The sequence below is a fragment of the Salvelinus namaycush genome, chromosome 3 (assembly GCF_016432855.1).
Source record: "Salvelinus namaycush isolate Seneca chromosome 3, SaNama_1.0, whole genome shotgun sequence".
In the NCBI taxonomy this organism is placed as follows: domain Eukaryota; kingdom Metazoa; phylum Chordata; class Actinopteri; order Salmoniformes; family Salmonidae; genus Salvelinus; species Salvelinus namaycush.
This window is the reverse complement of record NC_052309.1, coordinates 89,144,974-89,160,645: the sequence shown is the minus strand read 5'-3', so window position 1 is coordinate 89,160,645 and position 15,672 is coordinate 89,144,974. Positions and strand designations below refer to the sequence as shown.

Sequence of the window (15,672 nt, the reverse complement as noted above, 5' to 3'; positions counted from 1 at the left end):
GAAAAAAAATTGGATTGGGGTGGTTGAAATGGTGGAAGGGAGGATGAGGAGATGGCGTTGGTTGCTATCTCGTATGTCATATAGGGGGCGCACTATTATAGTTAACAATGTGATTGCCTCTGCACTGTGGCATCGGTTGTCAGTTTTAGAACCACCATCTGGCCTTCTGGCTAAGATACAGGCAATTATTGTGGATTTCTTTTGGGATAAATATCACTGGGTTCCACAAAGTGTTTTGTATTTGTCAAAAGAGGAGGGGGGGACAAGGTCTTGTACATCTTGCTAGTAGGGCTGCTGCTTTCCGGTTTCAGTTTATTCAAAGGTTGCTTTATGGACCGGAAAATGTGGTGTGGAGAGGGGTGGCAGGTCTTGTATTACAGCGGGTTGGAGGATTAGGTTTAAAGAAGGTTTTATTTCTGGTTGATAGTAGCCAGATTTCTAGGGAGGGAGTACCTCCGTTTTACAGAGGCCTTCTCAGAGTGTGGAGCATAATGAAGGTGTCCAGACGAACTTCAGCGGAGTCAGTGCATTGGCTGTTGGAGGAACCTCTGGTGTATGGGGCAAGACTGGATTGTACAACTGCAGCTGTTCCACATTTCTCCAAGATTCTGGTGAAGGGCAAAATCATCACCTTAAAACAGTTAATGGCCATGGCTGGGCCCGCCTTAATGGATGGAAGACGGGTGGCTGAACATTTGGGGGTGAGGTCGGAAAGGATTGTCGGACAACTGCTGGGAAGCTGCAGGAAGGCTCTGTCAGCGGAAGAGTGGGGTATGCTTAATAGCCACAAGAAGAAGGTACAAGATGAAGACGTCTCATTTCCAAGACTAGGGATTACACCAAATATCCCAGAGTCAGAAAGAAAGGCGTTATTGCTGGATTTGAGAGGGTTGGAGGAGGTGGGTTTGGATGAGGTGAATGGGAAGGACTTGTATAGGGGGTGTGTCAAGGTGTTGAATAAAGATAAATAGAAAAATAGAAAAGACACTCCATGGAGGGTAAAATTGGGCATTGATGACAAGGTAAAGCCAGCATGGAGAGCACTGTACAAGCCACCGTTACAAAAGGGTACTGGTGATATGCAATGGAGGGTTTTACATGGCATCATTGCAGTTAATGCTTTTGTATCTGTTATTAACTCAGATGTTAGAGATGGATGTCCTTTTTGTAATATAAGAGAAACCATTTTTCACTGTTTTATGGAGTGTGAGAGGATAAAACCTCTATTGGAAATGCTGGAATCTTTGTTTAAAGCTGTAGGGGAGATTTTCAATAACACTGTTTTTATTTTGGGGTTTCAATATAGTAAGCAACAGAAAAGAAAATGTCAACTGTTAAATTTTATTTTGGGACAAGCTAAGATGTCAATTTTTCTGAGTAGGAAACATAAGATAGAAACGGGATATGGGCAGGATGTAAGATGTGTTTTTAAAGGATTAGTGAAAGCAAGAATAAAAGTGGATTTTGAGTTCTTCTCAGCTGTAAAAGATCTCCTATTATTTGAGGAGAAGTGGGCCTACGAAGGAGCGCTTTGTTTTGTAGAGGAGGGGAAATTATTTTTTGTTGATGAAATAAGTTGAATGTATATGTTCTTTTGTATTTTTATTTTATTTATTTTGTTTAGGAATTACATTTGTTGTTTTATTTCTGAAAAGGCAGTGTGTCATTATTTATGTTAACACTTGAGTATAAAATAAAGGTTTTATAAAAACTCAAACTCAAACTCTCTCTCTCTCTCTCTCCCTCTCTCCCCATCTCCATCTCCATCTCTCTCTCCATCTCCATCTCTCTCTCCATCTTCATCTCTCTCTCCATCTTCATCTCTCTCTCCATCTCCATCTCTCTCCCCATCTCCATCTCTCTCTCTCTCTCTCTCTCTCTCTCTCTCTTTCTCTCTCTCTCTCCCCATCTCCATCTCTCTCTCTCTCTCTCTCTCTCTCTTTCTCTCTCTCTCTCCCCATCTCCATCTCACTCTCTCTCTCCATCTCCATCTCTCTCTCCATCTCCATCTCTCTCCATCTCTCTCTATTTCTCTCTCTCTCTCCCCATCTCTCTCTCTCCCCATCTCCATCTCACTCTCTCTCTCCATCTCTCTCTCTTTCTCTCCCCATCTCCATCTCACTCTCTCTCTCCATCTCCATCTCCATCTCTCTCTCTCAATTCAATTCAATTCAAGGGGCTTTATTGGCATGGGAAACATGTTTTAACATTGCCAAAGCAAGTGAGGTAGATAATATACAAAAGGGAAATAAACAATAGAAATTAACAGTCAACATTACACATACAAAAGTTTCAAAAGAATAAAGACATTACAAATGTCATATTATGTATATATACAGTGTTGTAACGATGTACAAATGGTTAAAGTACACAAGGGAAAATAAATAAGCATAAATATGGGTTGTATTTACAATCTCTCTCCTTCTCTCCCTCTCTCTAAATAGGCTCTGTCTAAATACACTTACAGGCACCATAATTGCTCCCCATGGGCATATAATATTAAAACAATGTAGACTATGGAGGGTTTTATGCACGTCCAAACGTTTCGCAATAGCTGGACAAAGATCCAATATATAGAGAATATGTTTTACAAACAAGTGGCTGTTCCACTGGATGTCATAAGGTGAATGCACCAATTTGTAAGTCGCTCTGGATAAGAGCGTCTGCTAAATGACTTAAATGTAAATGTAAATGTAAATATTGGAACCATCTTACAGATTGCAATCACACTTCTCCAGAAGTTGCATTCCACGGATGTTCTCACCTTTAAACCAGGACAGTGAATCATTTTAATACGTTTTGTGTTAATAAACATGTTTTATCCCCAGGATAAAAGGCACATTTCTGTAGAACCAGCCTTCGTTATACGGTAGTTGCCTCGGATAAGGGTAGCCTACGGAGGGCTTGGGTTTTCAACATATCAAATGAAAAACAAGCGATTTTTATCGGTTACAGATAACTTCTAAACACGAGGTTCCCCGGTATTCAGCAAGGTTCTCCTCTCTGGTTTCATGATGGGCATGGACACATGTATCATACATCACAGAGGGAGTTTTACACACGTCCATAACAGGAGCTGCATGGCTAAAATAATGTGGGTCTGCCTACGATACGTAGATCAGAAGGGTTTTTGTCGGCTCACTGTTTGCTTTGGTGATTTCTTTCCAAGCAGTTGTCCCGTGTGCATATGGGCGGTGTGCATCACGGCTGGATAGGCTGCGTTTCCACTGTCAAAACCAACCCTGTTACCACTAAAACCAGCTTTGTGTTTGTCTTAAATATCCCTACCAGCGCTGCCTGAAATTAGCACTTTGGATCACGTTTTGAAGGACGCACCTAAAATATCCACCCCCGATCTGAGTGCCAGCTAGATGATATAAGACAGGTAAATGACCGATCCTATAAGACAGGTGAATGACCGATCCTATAAGACAGCTAAATGACCGATCCTACAAGACAGGTGAATGACCGATCCTACAAGACAGGTGAATGACAGATCCTACAAGACAGGTGAATGACAGATCCTACAAGACTGGTGAATGACCGATCCTACAAGACAGGTAAATGACCGATCCTACAAGACAGGTAAATGACCGATCCTACAAGACAGGTAAATGACCGATCCTACAAGACAGGTAAATGACCGATCATACAAAACAGGTAAATGACCGATCCTACAAGACAGGTAAATGACCGATCCTACAAGACAGCTAAATGACCGATCCTGCAAGACAGGTAAATGACCGATCCTACAAGACAGGTAAATGACCGATCCTATAAGACAGGTAAATGACCGATCCTATAAGACAGATAAATGACCGATCCTATAAGACAGGTAAATGACCTGTACGCTAGGCTAAATGATTCCTTTTTTGGATAATGTGCTTTAGGATGTTTTGCTAATCTACATCTTCTGTATTTTATGAAATTGCATTAGTGCCGACATTGGGGGAAAATGTTGGGTTTTGGTGTGTGTGTGTGCATCGCTAAGTGGATGTGCCCCTCAGCATCTATGTATTTTCCACAGGGATGTAATTTCAGAGACACCACACACACACACACACACACACACACACACACACACACACACACACACACACACACACACACACACACACACACACACACACACACACACACACACACACACACGTCAGGTGTTCTGGGTAAATGGAGACTACAGTTCCATTTCTGTTCTCCCAAGGATCAATGAAGAGGTGGGGGCTAAATAGAGTTATAGTTGGAAGGTGTCAGTGTGTGTGTGTGTGTGTGTGTGTGTGTGTGTGTGTGTGTGTGTGTGTGTGTGTGTGTGTGTGTGTGTGTGTGTGTGTGTGTGTGTGTGTGTGTGTGTGTGTGTGTGTGTGTGTGTGTGGGGGGGGGGGCTAGCTAATTAAAGTGTGTATTATAGATGCTGTAAGCCTTGACACTGTGGACTACTGGGCCCTTCAGATCATTCCTCTTCTACTGTCTGGTCTGTTACAGTCTAACTCATTCCATACTGTGTGTGTGTGTGTGTGTGTGTGTGTGTGTGTGTGTGTGTGTGTGTGTGTGTGTGTGTGTGTGTGTGTGTGTGTGTGTGTGTGTGTGTGTGTGTGTGTGTGTGTGTGTGTGTGTGTGTGTGACAGTACTGAGAGGACACCAGAGAGGAAGATAATCTGTTGCTTTTTATAGAAACACTCTGGTGACTTTAATGCTATTGTTGCTGGTTTGAGTGGTGTGTGTGTGTGTGTGTGTGTGTGTGTGTGTGTGTGTGTGTGTGTGTGTGTGTGTGTGTGTGTGTGTGTGTGTGTGTGTGTGTGTGTGTGTGTGTGTGTGTGAGTGTGAGTGTGTGTGTGTGTGCCTCTCTCATCCCCTCGAAATTACCCACAGCGCAGGTTTATACAGGCTTGTTGAGACACAGACACATCCATTGTTCTCAGTCTCAGTCTCACACTCACACAGACAGACAGACACACACACACACACACGCTCCCTGTCGCCGCTGGGCTGTGACTCAGACAGATCAATATATCTGATCAGGAGTTTCTCATCGGCTCAGATGAAAAACAGTTTGTCTCCTGTTGTTCACTACAGTGTCACCTTAAAGGCTATAGCTGCCGGGGCTGCTCATCACTCACACACACACAAAGTCATCGTTGCAGTGTGTGTGTCTGGCTGGGTGTAGCTACATAATATGGAGGTATTACCCATACAGATAAATGAAGGACTCTGCAGAGCATAGCTCATGCTGTCACAGTGTTAAAGCTAGGGGAAACTTCATGGAGAAATGTTCTCTACAAACGCTGCCTCTGTCTGTTTCCTCTCTAGCTCTCGGTTACTTCAGTGATGCTATTGCTCTCTCTCTCTCTCTCTCTCTCTCTCTCTCTCTGTCTCTCTGTCTCTCTGTCTCTCTGTCTCTCTCTCTCTGTCTCTCTGTCTCTCTGTCTCTCTCTTTCTCTCTCACAAACTCTCTCTCTGTACTGACATTACCCAATTATTAACCCCCTCCCTCTCTCGTTCTCTCTCTCTCTCTCTCTGTCTTCTCTCACACTCTCTCTCCTCCCAAACATTCTCTCCCCTCTCTCTTTCTCTCCCCTCTCGCTCTCTCTTTATTAAATTCAATTCATTTCTTTTTGCTAAATGTGCATGTAATATCAGTAATATGTAATACCAAATAATCTTGAAGTTTTAGAGGTCCAAAGTACAATTGTATAAATTGTCTCTCTCTCTTCCTCTCTCCATCCCCCTCCCTTCCATTCTCCCTCTCTCCTCTACCTCCCCCTCTGTAGATGATGTTCCTCCATACTTTAAGATGGAGCCGGTCCAGACCCAGGTTCATCTGGAGCGTAACAGGCTGGTTCTTACCTGTATGGCTGAGGGCAGCTGGCCTCTGGAGTTTAAATGGCTTTACAACGCCACTGAGCTCACGCGCTTCTCTCTGGAGTACAGGTGAGGTTCAGACCTACAGGTACACAGAGGTACGTGCTTCTCTCTGGAGTACAGGTGAGGTTCAGACCTACAGGTACACAGAGGTACACGCTTCTCTCTGGAGTACAGGTGAGGTTCAGACCTACAGGTACACAGAGGTACGTGCTTCTCTCTGGAGTACAGGTGAGGTTCAGATCTATCTCCAGATATATCTTCAGGCTCAGATCTATCTCCAGATATATCTCCAGATCTATCTCTAGGTTCAGATCTATCTCCAGATATATCTCCGGGTTGAGATCTATCTCCAGGTTCAGATCTATCCAGATCTATCTCCAGATCTATCTCCAGATCTATCTCTAGGTTCAGATCTATCTCCAGGCACAGGTGAGGTTCAGATATATCTCCGGGTTCAGATCTATCTCCAGGTTCAGATCTATCTCCAGATATATCTACAGGTTCAGATCTATCTCCAGATATATCTCCAGATATATCTCCAGATCTATCTCTAGGTTCAGATCTATCTCCAGGCACAGGTGAGGTTCAGATCTATCTCCAGGTTCAGATCTATCTCCAGATATATCTCCGGGTTCAGATCTATCTCCAGGTTCAGATCTATCTCCAGATTCAGATCTATCTCCAGATATATCTCCAGGTTCAGATCTATCTCCAGATATATCTCCGGGTTCAGATCAATCTCCAGATCTATCTCCAGGTTCATATCTATCTCCAGATCTATATCCAGGTTCAGATCTATCTCCAGGCACAGGTGAGGTTCAGATATATCTCCAGGTTCAGATCTATCTCCGGGTTCAGATCTATCTCCAGGTTCAGATCTATCTCCAGATCTATCTCCAGATTCAGATCTATCTCCAGATATATATCCAGGTTCAGATCTATCTCCAGGTCCAGATCTATCTCCAGATATATCTCCAGGTTCAGATCTATGTCCAGATCTATCTCCAGGTTCAGATCTATCTCTAGATTTATCTCCAGGTTCAGATCTATCTCCAGATTTATCTCCAGGTTCAGATCTATCTCCAGGTTCAGATCTATCTCCAGATCTATCTCCAGGTTCAGATCTATCTCCAGATCTATCTCCAGGTTCAGATCTATCTCCAGGTTCAGATCTATCTCCAGATATATCTCCAGGTTCAGATCTATCTCCAGGTTCAGATCTATCTCCAGATCTATCTCCAGGTTCAGATCTATCTCCAGATCTATCTCCAGGTTCAGATCTATCTCCAGGTTCAGATCTATCTCCAGATATATCTCCAGGTTCAGATCTATCTCCGGGTTCAGATCAATCTCCAGATATATCTCCAGGTTCAGATCTATGTCCAGATCTATCTCCAGGTTCAGATCTATCTCCAGGTTCAGATTTATCTCCAGATCTATCTCCAGGTTCAGATCTATCTCCAGGTTCAGATCTATCTCCAGATATATCTCCGGGTTCAGATCAATCTCCAGATCTATCTCCAGGTTCAGATCTATCTCCAGGCACAGGTGAGGTTCAGATATATCTCCAGGTTCAGATCAATTTCCAGATCTATCTCCAGGTTCAGATCTATCTCCAGGTTCAGATCTATCTCCAGATATATCTCCAGGTTCAGATTTATCTCCGGGTTCAGATCAATCTCCAGATATATCTCCAGGTTCAGATCTATGTCCAGATCTATCTCCAGGTTCAGATCTATCTCCAGGTTCAGATTTATCTCCAGATCTATCTCCAGGTTCAGATCTATCTCCAGATATATCTCCGGGTTCAGATCTATCTCCAGGTTCAGATCTATCTCCAGATTCAGATCTATCTCCAGATATATCTCCAGGTTCAGATCTATCTCCAGGTTCAGATCTATCTCCAGATATATCTCCGGGTTCAGATCAATCTCCAGATCTATCTCCAGGTTCATATCTATCTCCAGATCTATATCCAGGTTCAGATCTATCTCCAGGCACAGGTGAGGTTCAGATATATCTCCAGGTTCAGATCTATCTCCGGGTTCAGATCTATCTCCAGGTTCAGATCTATCTCCAGATCTATCTCCAGATTCAGATATATCTCCAGATATATATCCAGGTTCAGATCTATCTCCAGGTCCAGATCTATCTCCAGATATATCTCCAGGTTCAGATCTATGTCCAGATCTATCTCCAGGTTCAGATCTATCTCTAGATTTATCTCCAGGTTCAGATCTATCTCCAGATTTATCTCCAGGTTCAGATCTATCTCCAGATATATCTCCAGGTTCAGATCTATCTCCAGATCTATCTCCAGGTTCAGATCTATCTCCAGATCTATCTCCAGGTTCAGATCTATCTCCAGGTTCAGATCTATCTCCAGATATATCTCCAGGTTCAGATCTATCTCCAGGTTCAGATCTATCTCCAGATCTATCTCCAGGTTCAGATCTATCTCCAGATCTATCTCCAGGTTCAGATCTATCTCCAGGTTCAGATCTATCTCCAGATATATCTCCAGGTTCAGATCTATCTCCGGGTTCAGATCAATCTCCAGATATATCTCCAGGTTCAGATCTATGTCCAGATCTATCTCCAGGTTCAGATCTATCTCCAGATATATCTCCAGGTTCAGATCTATCTCCAGGTTCAGATCTATCTCCAGATCTATCTCCAGGTTCAGATCTATCTCCAGATCTATCTCCAGGTTCAGATCTATCTCCAGGTTCAGATCTATCTCCAGATATATCTCCAGGTTCAGATCTATCTCCGGGTTCAGATCAATCTCCAGATATATCTCCAGGTTCAGATCTATGTCCAGATCTATCTCCAGGTTCAGATCTATCTCCAGGTTCAGATTTATCTCCAGATCTATCTCCAGGTTCAGATCTATCTCCAGGTTCAGATCTATCTCCAGATATATCTCCGGGTTCAGATCAATCTCCAGATCTATCTCCAGGTTCAGATCTATCTCCAGGCACAGGTGAGGTTCAGATATATCTCCAGGTTCAGATCAATTTCCAGATCTATCTCCAGGTTCAGATCTATCTCCAGGTTCAGATCTATCTCCAGATATATCTCCAGGTTCAGATTTATCTCCGGGTTCAGATCAATCTCCAGATATATCTCCAGGTTCAGATCTATGTCCAGATCTATCTCCAGGTTCAGATCTATCTCCAGGTTCAGATTTATCTCCAGATCTATCTCCAGGTTCAGATCTATCTCCAGATATATCTCCGGGTTCAGATCTATCTCCAGGTTCAGATCTATCTCCAGATTCAGATCTATCTCCAGATATATCTCCAGGTTCAGATCTATCTCCAGGTTCAGATCTATCTCCAGATATATCTCCGGGTTCAGATCAATCTCCAGATCTATCTCCAGGTTCATATCTATCTCCAGATCTATATCCAGGTTCAGATCTATCTCCAGGCACAGGTGAGGTTCAGATATATCTCCAGGTTCAGATCTATCTCCGGGTTCAGATCTATCTCCAGGTTCAGATCTATCTCCAGATCTATCTCCAGATTCAGATATATCTCCAGATATATATCCAGGTTCAGATCTATCTCCAGGTCCAGATCTATCTCCAGATATATCTCCAGGTTCAGATCTATGTCCAGATCTATCTCCAGGTTCAGATCTATCTCTAGATTTATCTCCAGGTTCAGATCTATCTCCAGATTTATCTCCAGGTTCAGATCTATCTCCAGATATATCTCCAGGTTCAGATCTATCTCCAGATCTATCTCCAGGTTCAGATCTATCTCCAGATCTATCTCCAGGTTCAGATCTATCTCCAGGTTCAGATCTATCTCCAGATATATCTCCAGGTTCAGATCTATCTCCAGGTTCAGATCTATCTCCAGATCTATCTCCAGGTTCAGATCTATCTCCAGATCTATCTCCAGGTTCAGATCTATCTCCAGGTTCAGATCTATCTCCAGATATATCTCCAGGTTCAGATCTATCTCCGGGTTCAGATCAATCTCCAGATATATCTCCAGGTTCAGATCTATGTCCAGATCTATCTCCAGGTTCAGATCTATCTCCAGGTTCAGATTTATCTCCAGATCTATCTCCAGGTTCAGATCTATCTCCAGGTTCAGATCTATCTCCAGATATATCTCCGGGTTCAGATCAATCTCCAGATCTATCTCCAGGTTCAGATCTATCTCCAGGCACAGGTGAGGTTCAGATATATCTCCAGGTTCAGATCAATTTCCAGATCTATCTCCAGGTTCAGATCTATCTCCAGGTTCAGATCTATCTCCAGATATATCTCCAGGTTCAGATTTATCTCCGGGTTCAGATCAATCTCCAGATATATCTCCAGGTTCAGATCTATGTCCAGATCTATCTCCAGGTTCAGATCTATCTCCAGGTTCAGATTTATCTCCAGATCTATATCCAGGTTCAGATCTATCTCCAGGCACAGGTGAGGTTCAGATATATCTCCAGGTTCAGATATATCTCCAGGTTCAGATCTATCTTCAGGTTCAGATATATCTCCAGGTTCAGATATATCTCTAGGGTCAGGTAATACATTTCATGAAGTATCAAAAGGCGTGTCAAAGGCTTGACATGTTATGTGTCGTAACCCCGGACACCATTTATTGTGGAGTACAGGTGAGAGGTCCATCCATCTAAGGTTCTGGCCTATCCCCATGCAGGGCAGGCAAACTAAAGGTGAGATAGAATCCCAACATCCACCAATGTTTCTCTAGAGGTGAATAGGAGACGTGTCTCATTCCCTGTCTCCTTGTCTTCTCCTTAAGGGGGGGAGGTCTGGGGGGGGGGGGGGGGGCTAGGAGGGAGAACACAAAAGGAATAGACAAAAGACCATTGTGAAAATATGTACTATTTAATTGAATTCACTTTTAGCTGAGTGAATGGAGACTTGGTAATGCCATTTGGAAAGAGACTAGAAAAGTAGGGCAACGTGCTACTCATGCTAGTTGAGGTTGAGGTGTGTTACTAAGGGGAGAGTTAACTAACAGGCCAGGCGGAGTCATGTTACTTAGGGGAGAGTTAACAGGCCAGGTTGAGGTGTGTTACTAAGGGGAGAGTTAACTAACAGCCCAGGTTGAGGTGTGTTACTAAGGGGAGAGTTAACTAACAGGCAGGCTGAGGTGTGTTACTAAGGGGAGAGTTAACTAACAGGCCAGGCTGACGTGTGTTACTAAGGGGAGAGTTAACTACCAGGCAGGCTGAGTTGTGTTACTAAGGGGAGAGTTAACTAACAGGCAGGCGGAGGTGTGTTACTAAGGGGAGAGTTAACTAACATGCAGGCTGAGGTGTGTTACTAAGGGGAGAGTTAACTAACAGGCAGGCTGAGGTGTGTTACTAAGGGGAGAGTTAACTAACAGGCAGGCTGAGGTGTGTTACTAAGGGGAGAGTTAACTAACAGGCCAGGCTGAGGTGTGTTACTAAGGGGAGAGTTAACTAACAGGCCAGGCTGAGGTGTGTTACTAAGGGGAGAGTTAACTAACAGGCCAGGCTGAGGTGTGTTACTAAGGGGAGAGTTAACTAACAGGCCAGGCTGAGGTGTGTTACTAAGGGGAGAGTTAACTAACATGCAGGCTGAGGTGTGTTACTAAGGGGAGAGTTAACTAACAGGCAGGCTGAGGTGTGTTACTAAGGGGAGAGTTAACTAACATGCAGGCTGAGGTGTGTTACTAAGGGGAGAGTTAACTAACAGGCCAGGTTGAGGTGTGTTACTAAGGGGAGAGTTAACTAACAGGCCAGGCTGAGGTGTGTTACTAAGGGGAGAGTTAACTAACAGGCCAGGTTGAGGTGTGTTACTAAGGGGAGAGTTAACTAACAGGCCAGGCTGAGGTGTGTTACTAAGGGGAGAGTTAACTAACAGGCAGGCTGAGGTGTGTTACTAAGGGGAGAGTTAACTAACAGGCCAGGTTGAGGTGTGTTACTAAGGGGAGAGTTAACTAACAGGCCAGGCTGAGGTGTGTTACTAAGGGGAGAGTTAACTAACAGGCCAGGCTGAGGTGTGTTACTAAGGGGAGAGTTAACTAACAGGCCAGGCTGAGGTGTGTTACTAAGGGGAGAGTTAACTAACAGGCCAGGCTGAGGTGTGTTACTAAGGGGAGAGTTAACTAACAGGCCAGGCTGAGGTGTGTTACTAAGGGGAGAGTTAACTAACAGGCCAGGCTGAGGTGTGTTACTAAGGGGAGAGTTAACTAACAGGCCAGGCTGAGGTGTGTTACTAAGGGGAGAGTTAACTAACAGGCCAGGCTGAGGTGTGTTACTAAGGGGAGAGTTAACTAACAGGCCAGGCTGAGGTGTGTTACTAAGGGGAGAGTTAACTAACAGGCCAGGCTGAGGTGTGTTACTAAGGGGAGAGTTAACTAACAGGCCAGGCTGAGGTGTGTTACTAAGGGGAGAGTTAACTAACAGGCCAGGCTGAGGTGTGTTACTAAGGGGAGAGTTAACTAACAGGCAGGCTGAGGTGTGTTACTAAGGGGAGAGTTAACTAACAGGCCAGGCTGAGGTGTGTTACTAAGGGGAGAGTTAACTAACAGGCCAGGCTGAGGTGTGTTACTAAGGGGAGAGTTAACTAACAGGCCAGGCTGAGGTGTGTTACTAAGGGGAGAGTTAACTAACAGGCCAGGCTGAGGTGTGTTACTAAGGGGAGAGTTAACTAACAGGCAGGCTGAGGTGTGTTACTAAGGGGAGAGTTAACTAACAGGCCAGGCTGAGGTGTGTTACTAAGGGGAGAGTTAACTAACAGGCCAGGCTGAGGTGTGTTACTAAGGGGAGAGTTAACTAACAGGCCAGGCTGAGGTGTGTTACTAAGGGGAGAGTTAACTAACAGGCCAGGCTGAGGTGTGTTACTAAGGGGAGAGTTAACTAACAGGCCAGGCTGAGGTGTGTTACTAAGGGGAGAGTTAACTAACAGGCAGGCTGAGGTTGAAGCTCTAAATATCCTCCCTATTATTCATCCTCTGTAATTACTGTTCTACACAGGGACTCTTAGGGCCATTTAGTTGGGATTAATGCCTCTTGTTTTCCATTTTAATTCATTTCCAAACACATTTTTATGGATTTATTCAGGAAAAATGTGTCTCTGTATCTCCCTGGAGATATCCTGTCTTGTTCCTAAAGGAGGGGAGGAGGGGGTCATTTATTCTGATTTAAAACACCTTCCCGTGCCTGTATTCACTTACAGGGCGGTCACATTACCATTAACAGATGACAGTTTTATTTCTGTTCCACCACACATTCATTCTGATTTTGATTCTGTGACAATTTGTGTGCCTCCCTCTAGTCTTTTAAAGTCCATGAAATAAATTCAATATATTTTTTTCTTTCAGGATGTTTTTGTGTTTGTTTGTGTCATGGTTGCAGTTGAAAGATGTTTACTTCGTTGAGATACTACTTTACTTTACCCATGGTTTACCATAGCAACAGTAATGTCAAGGCCACAGGGTGAAAGATGTTTACTTCGTTGAGATACTACTTTACTTTACCCATGGTTTACCATAGCAACAGTAATGTCAAGGCCACAGGGTGAAAGATGTTTACTTCGTTGAGATACTACTTTACTTTACCCATGGTTTACCATAGCAACAGTAATGTCAAGGCCACAGGGTGAATGATGTTTACTTCGTTGAGATACTACTTTACTTTACCCATGGTTTACCATAGCAACAGTAATGTCAAGGCCACAGGGTGAATGATGTTTACTTCGTTGAGATACTACTTTACTTTACCCATGGTTTACCATAGCAACAGTAATGTCAAGGCCACAGGGTGAATGATGTTTACTTCGTTGAGATACTACTTTACTTTACCCATGGTTTACCATAGCAACAGTAATGTCAAGGCCACAGGGTGAAAGATGTTTACTTCGTTGAGATACTACTTTACTTTACCCATGGTTTACCATAGCAACAGTAATGTCAAGGCCACAGGGTGAATGATGTTTACTTCGTTGAGATACTACTTTACTTTACCCATGGTTTACCATAGCAACGGTAATGTCAAGGCCACAGGGTGAATGATGTTTACTTCGTTGAGATACTACTTTACTTTACCCATGGTTTACCATAGCAACAGTAATGTCAAGGCCACAGGGTGAATGATGTTTACTTCGTTGAGATACTACTTTACTTTACCCATGGTTTACCATAGCAACAGTAATGTCACATTCACAGCATTGAGACAGCAAAACAAATAGCTTTTCATTGGCCAGCATGGTGGGTGTGTTGCTCTTCTATCTGAGTCTCAAATGACACCCTATTGCCTATATAGTGCACTGCTGTTGACCAGAGCTCTATTGACCCTGGTCAAAAGTAATCCACTGTATAGGGCATAGTGTGCCATTTGGCACTGCCCCACAGCGTTTTATTTGCCAGGCAGGCAGCATTGTGGGATATTGCTCGTCTTCTGTTCCGTTCCTCTCTCCCTCCACAAACAATGAATGACATGGATGTTCCTGAACATGAACTTTAAGACGAGTGTTTCCATTTCTGCCGGTGCATTCAGAGCTGCTGTTAATGGAATCTAGTGACCAGCTCCAACTGGCCTCTCTCTCTCTCTCTCTCTCTCTCTCTCTCTCTCTCTCTCTCTCTCTCTCTCTCTCTCTCTCTCTCAGCTCTCTCTCTCTCTCTCTCTCTCTCTCTCTCTCTCTCTCTCTCTCTCTCTCTCTCAGCTCTCTCTCTCTCTCTCTCTCTCTCTCAGCTCTCTCTCTCTCTCTCTCTCTCTCTCAGCTCTCTCTCCCTCTCTCTCCCTCTCCCTCTCTCTCCCTCTCTCTCTCTCTCTCTCTCTCTCTCTCTCTCAGCTCTCTCTCTCTCTCAGCTCTCTCTCTCTCTCTCTCTCTCTCTCTCTCTCTCTCTCTCTCTCTCAGCTCTCTCTCTCTCTCTCTCTCTCTCAGCTCTCTCTCTCTCTCTCTCTCTCTCAGCTCTCTCTCTCTCTCTCTCTCTCTCTCAGCTCTCTCTCTCTCTCTCTCTCTCTCTCTCAGCTCTCTCTCTCTCTCTCTCTCTCTCTCTCTCAGCTCTCTCTCTCCCTCTCTCTCCCTCTCTCTCCCTCTCTCTCCCTCTCCCTCTCTCCCCCTCTCTCTCCCTCTCTCTCCCTCTCCCTCTCCCCCCTCTCAATTTAAAGGGATTTATTGGCATGGGAAAAACATGTTTACATTGCCAAAGCAAGTGAAATAGATAATAAACAAAAGTGAAATAAACAATAAAAAATGATCAATAAACATTACACTCACAAAAGTTCCAAAAGAATAAAGAAGTTTCAAATTACATTTACATTTAAGTCATTTAGCAGACGCTCTTATCCAGAGCAACTTACAAATGTCATATTCGGTCTCTATAACGATGTGAAAATAGTTACATGAAAGTAGAAAAGGGAACAGAGCCCCAGGACCAGCTTGCTTAGAGGACTCTTCTCAGCTTCATCTCCCTGTAGGGGATGGCTTTGTTATGGAAGGTTTGGGAATCACTTCCTTTTAGGTGGTTGTAGAATTGAACGGCTCTTTTCTGCATTATTTGGTGTTTGTCCCATTTTGTGAATTCTTGGTTGGTGAGCGGATCCCAGACCTCAACCATAAAGGGTATTCTATAGCTGATTTAAGCATTTTTGTCCAGATCCTAATTGGTTTGTCACATTTTATGTTCCTTTTGATGGCGTAGAAGACCCTTCTTGCCTTGTCTCTCAGGTCGTTCACAGCTTTGTGGAAGTTACCTGTGGCACTGATGTTTAGGCCAAGGTAGATATATGTGTGTGCTCTAGGGCAATGTTGTCTGGATGGAATCTGTATTGTTGTTACTTTCTGTAACTCTCTGT

General features: G+C 43.8%; 1 protein-coding gene across 1 annotated transcript in view; it reads left to right on the top strand.

Moving 5' to 3' along the window:
• The first annotated feature begins 5,776 nt into the window (after positions 1–5,776).
• The window catches only part of LOC120041940 (protein sidekick-2-like), a 138,918-nt gene continuing 129,022 nt past the window's right edge, over positions 5,777–15,672 (top strand). Inside the window, exon 1 of the mRNA XM_038986813.1 lies at positions 5,777–5,928. Within this exon, the coding sequence (XP_038842741.1) occupies positions 5,792–5,928 (137 nt within the window). The 5' untranslated portion in view covers positions 5,777–5,791. The remainder of the gene's footprint in view (positions 5,929–15,672) is intronic.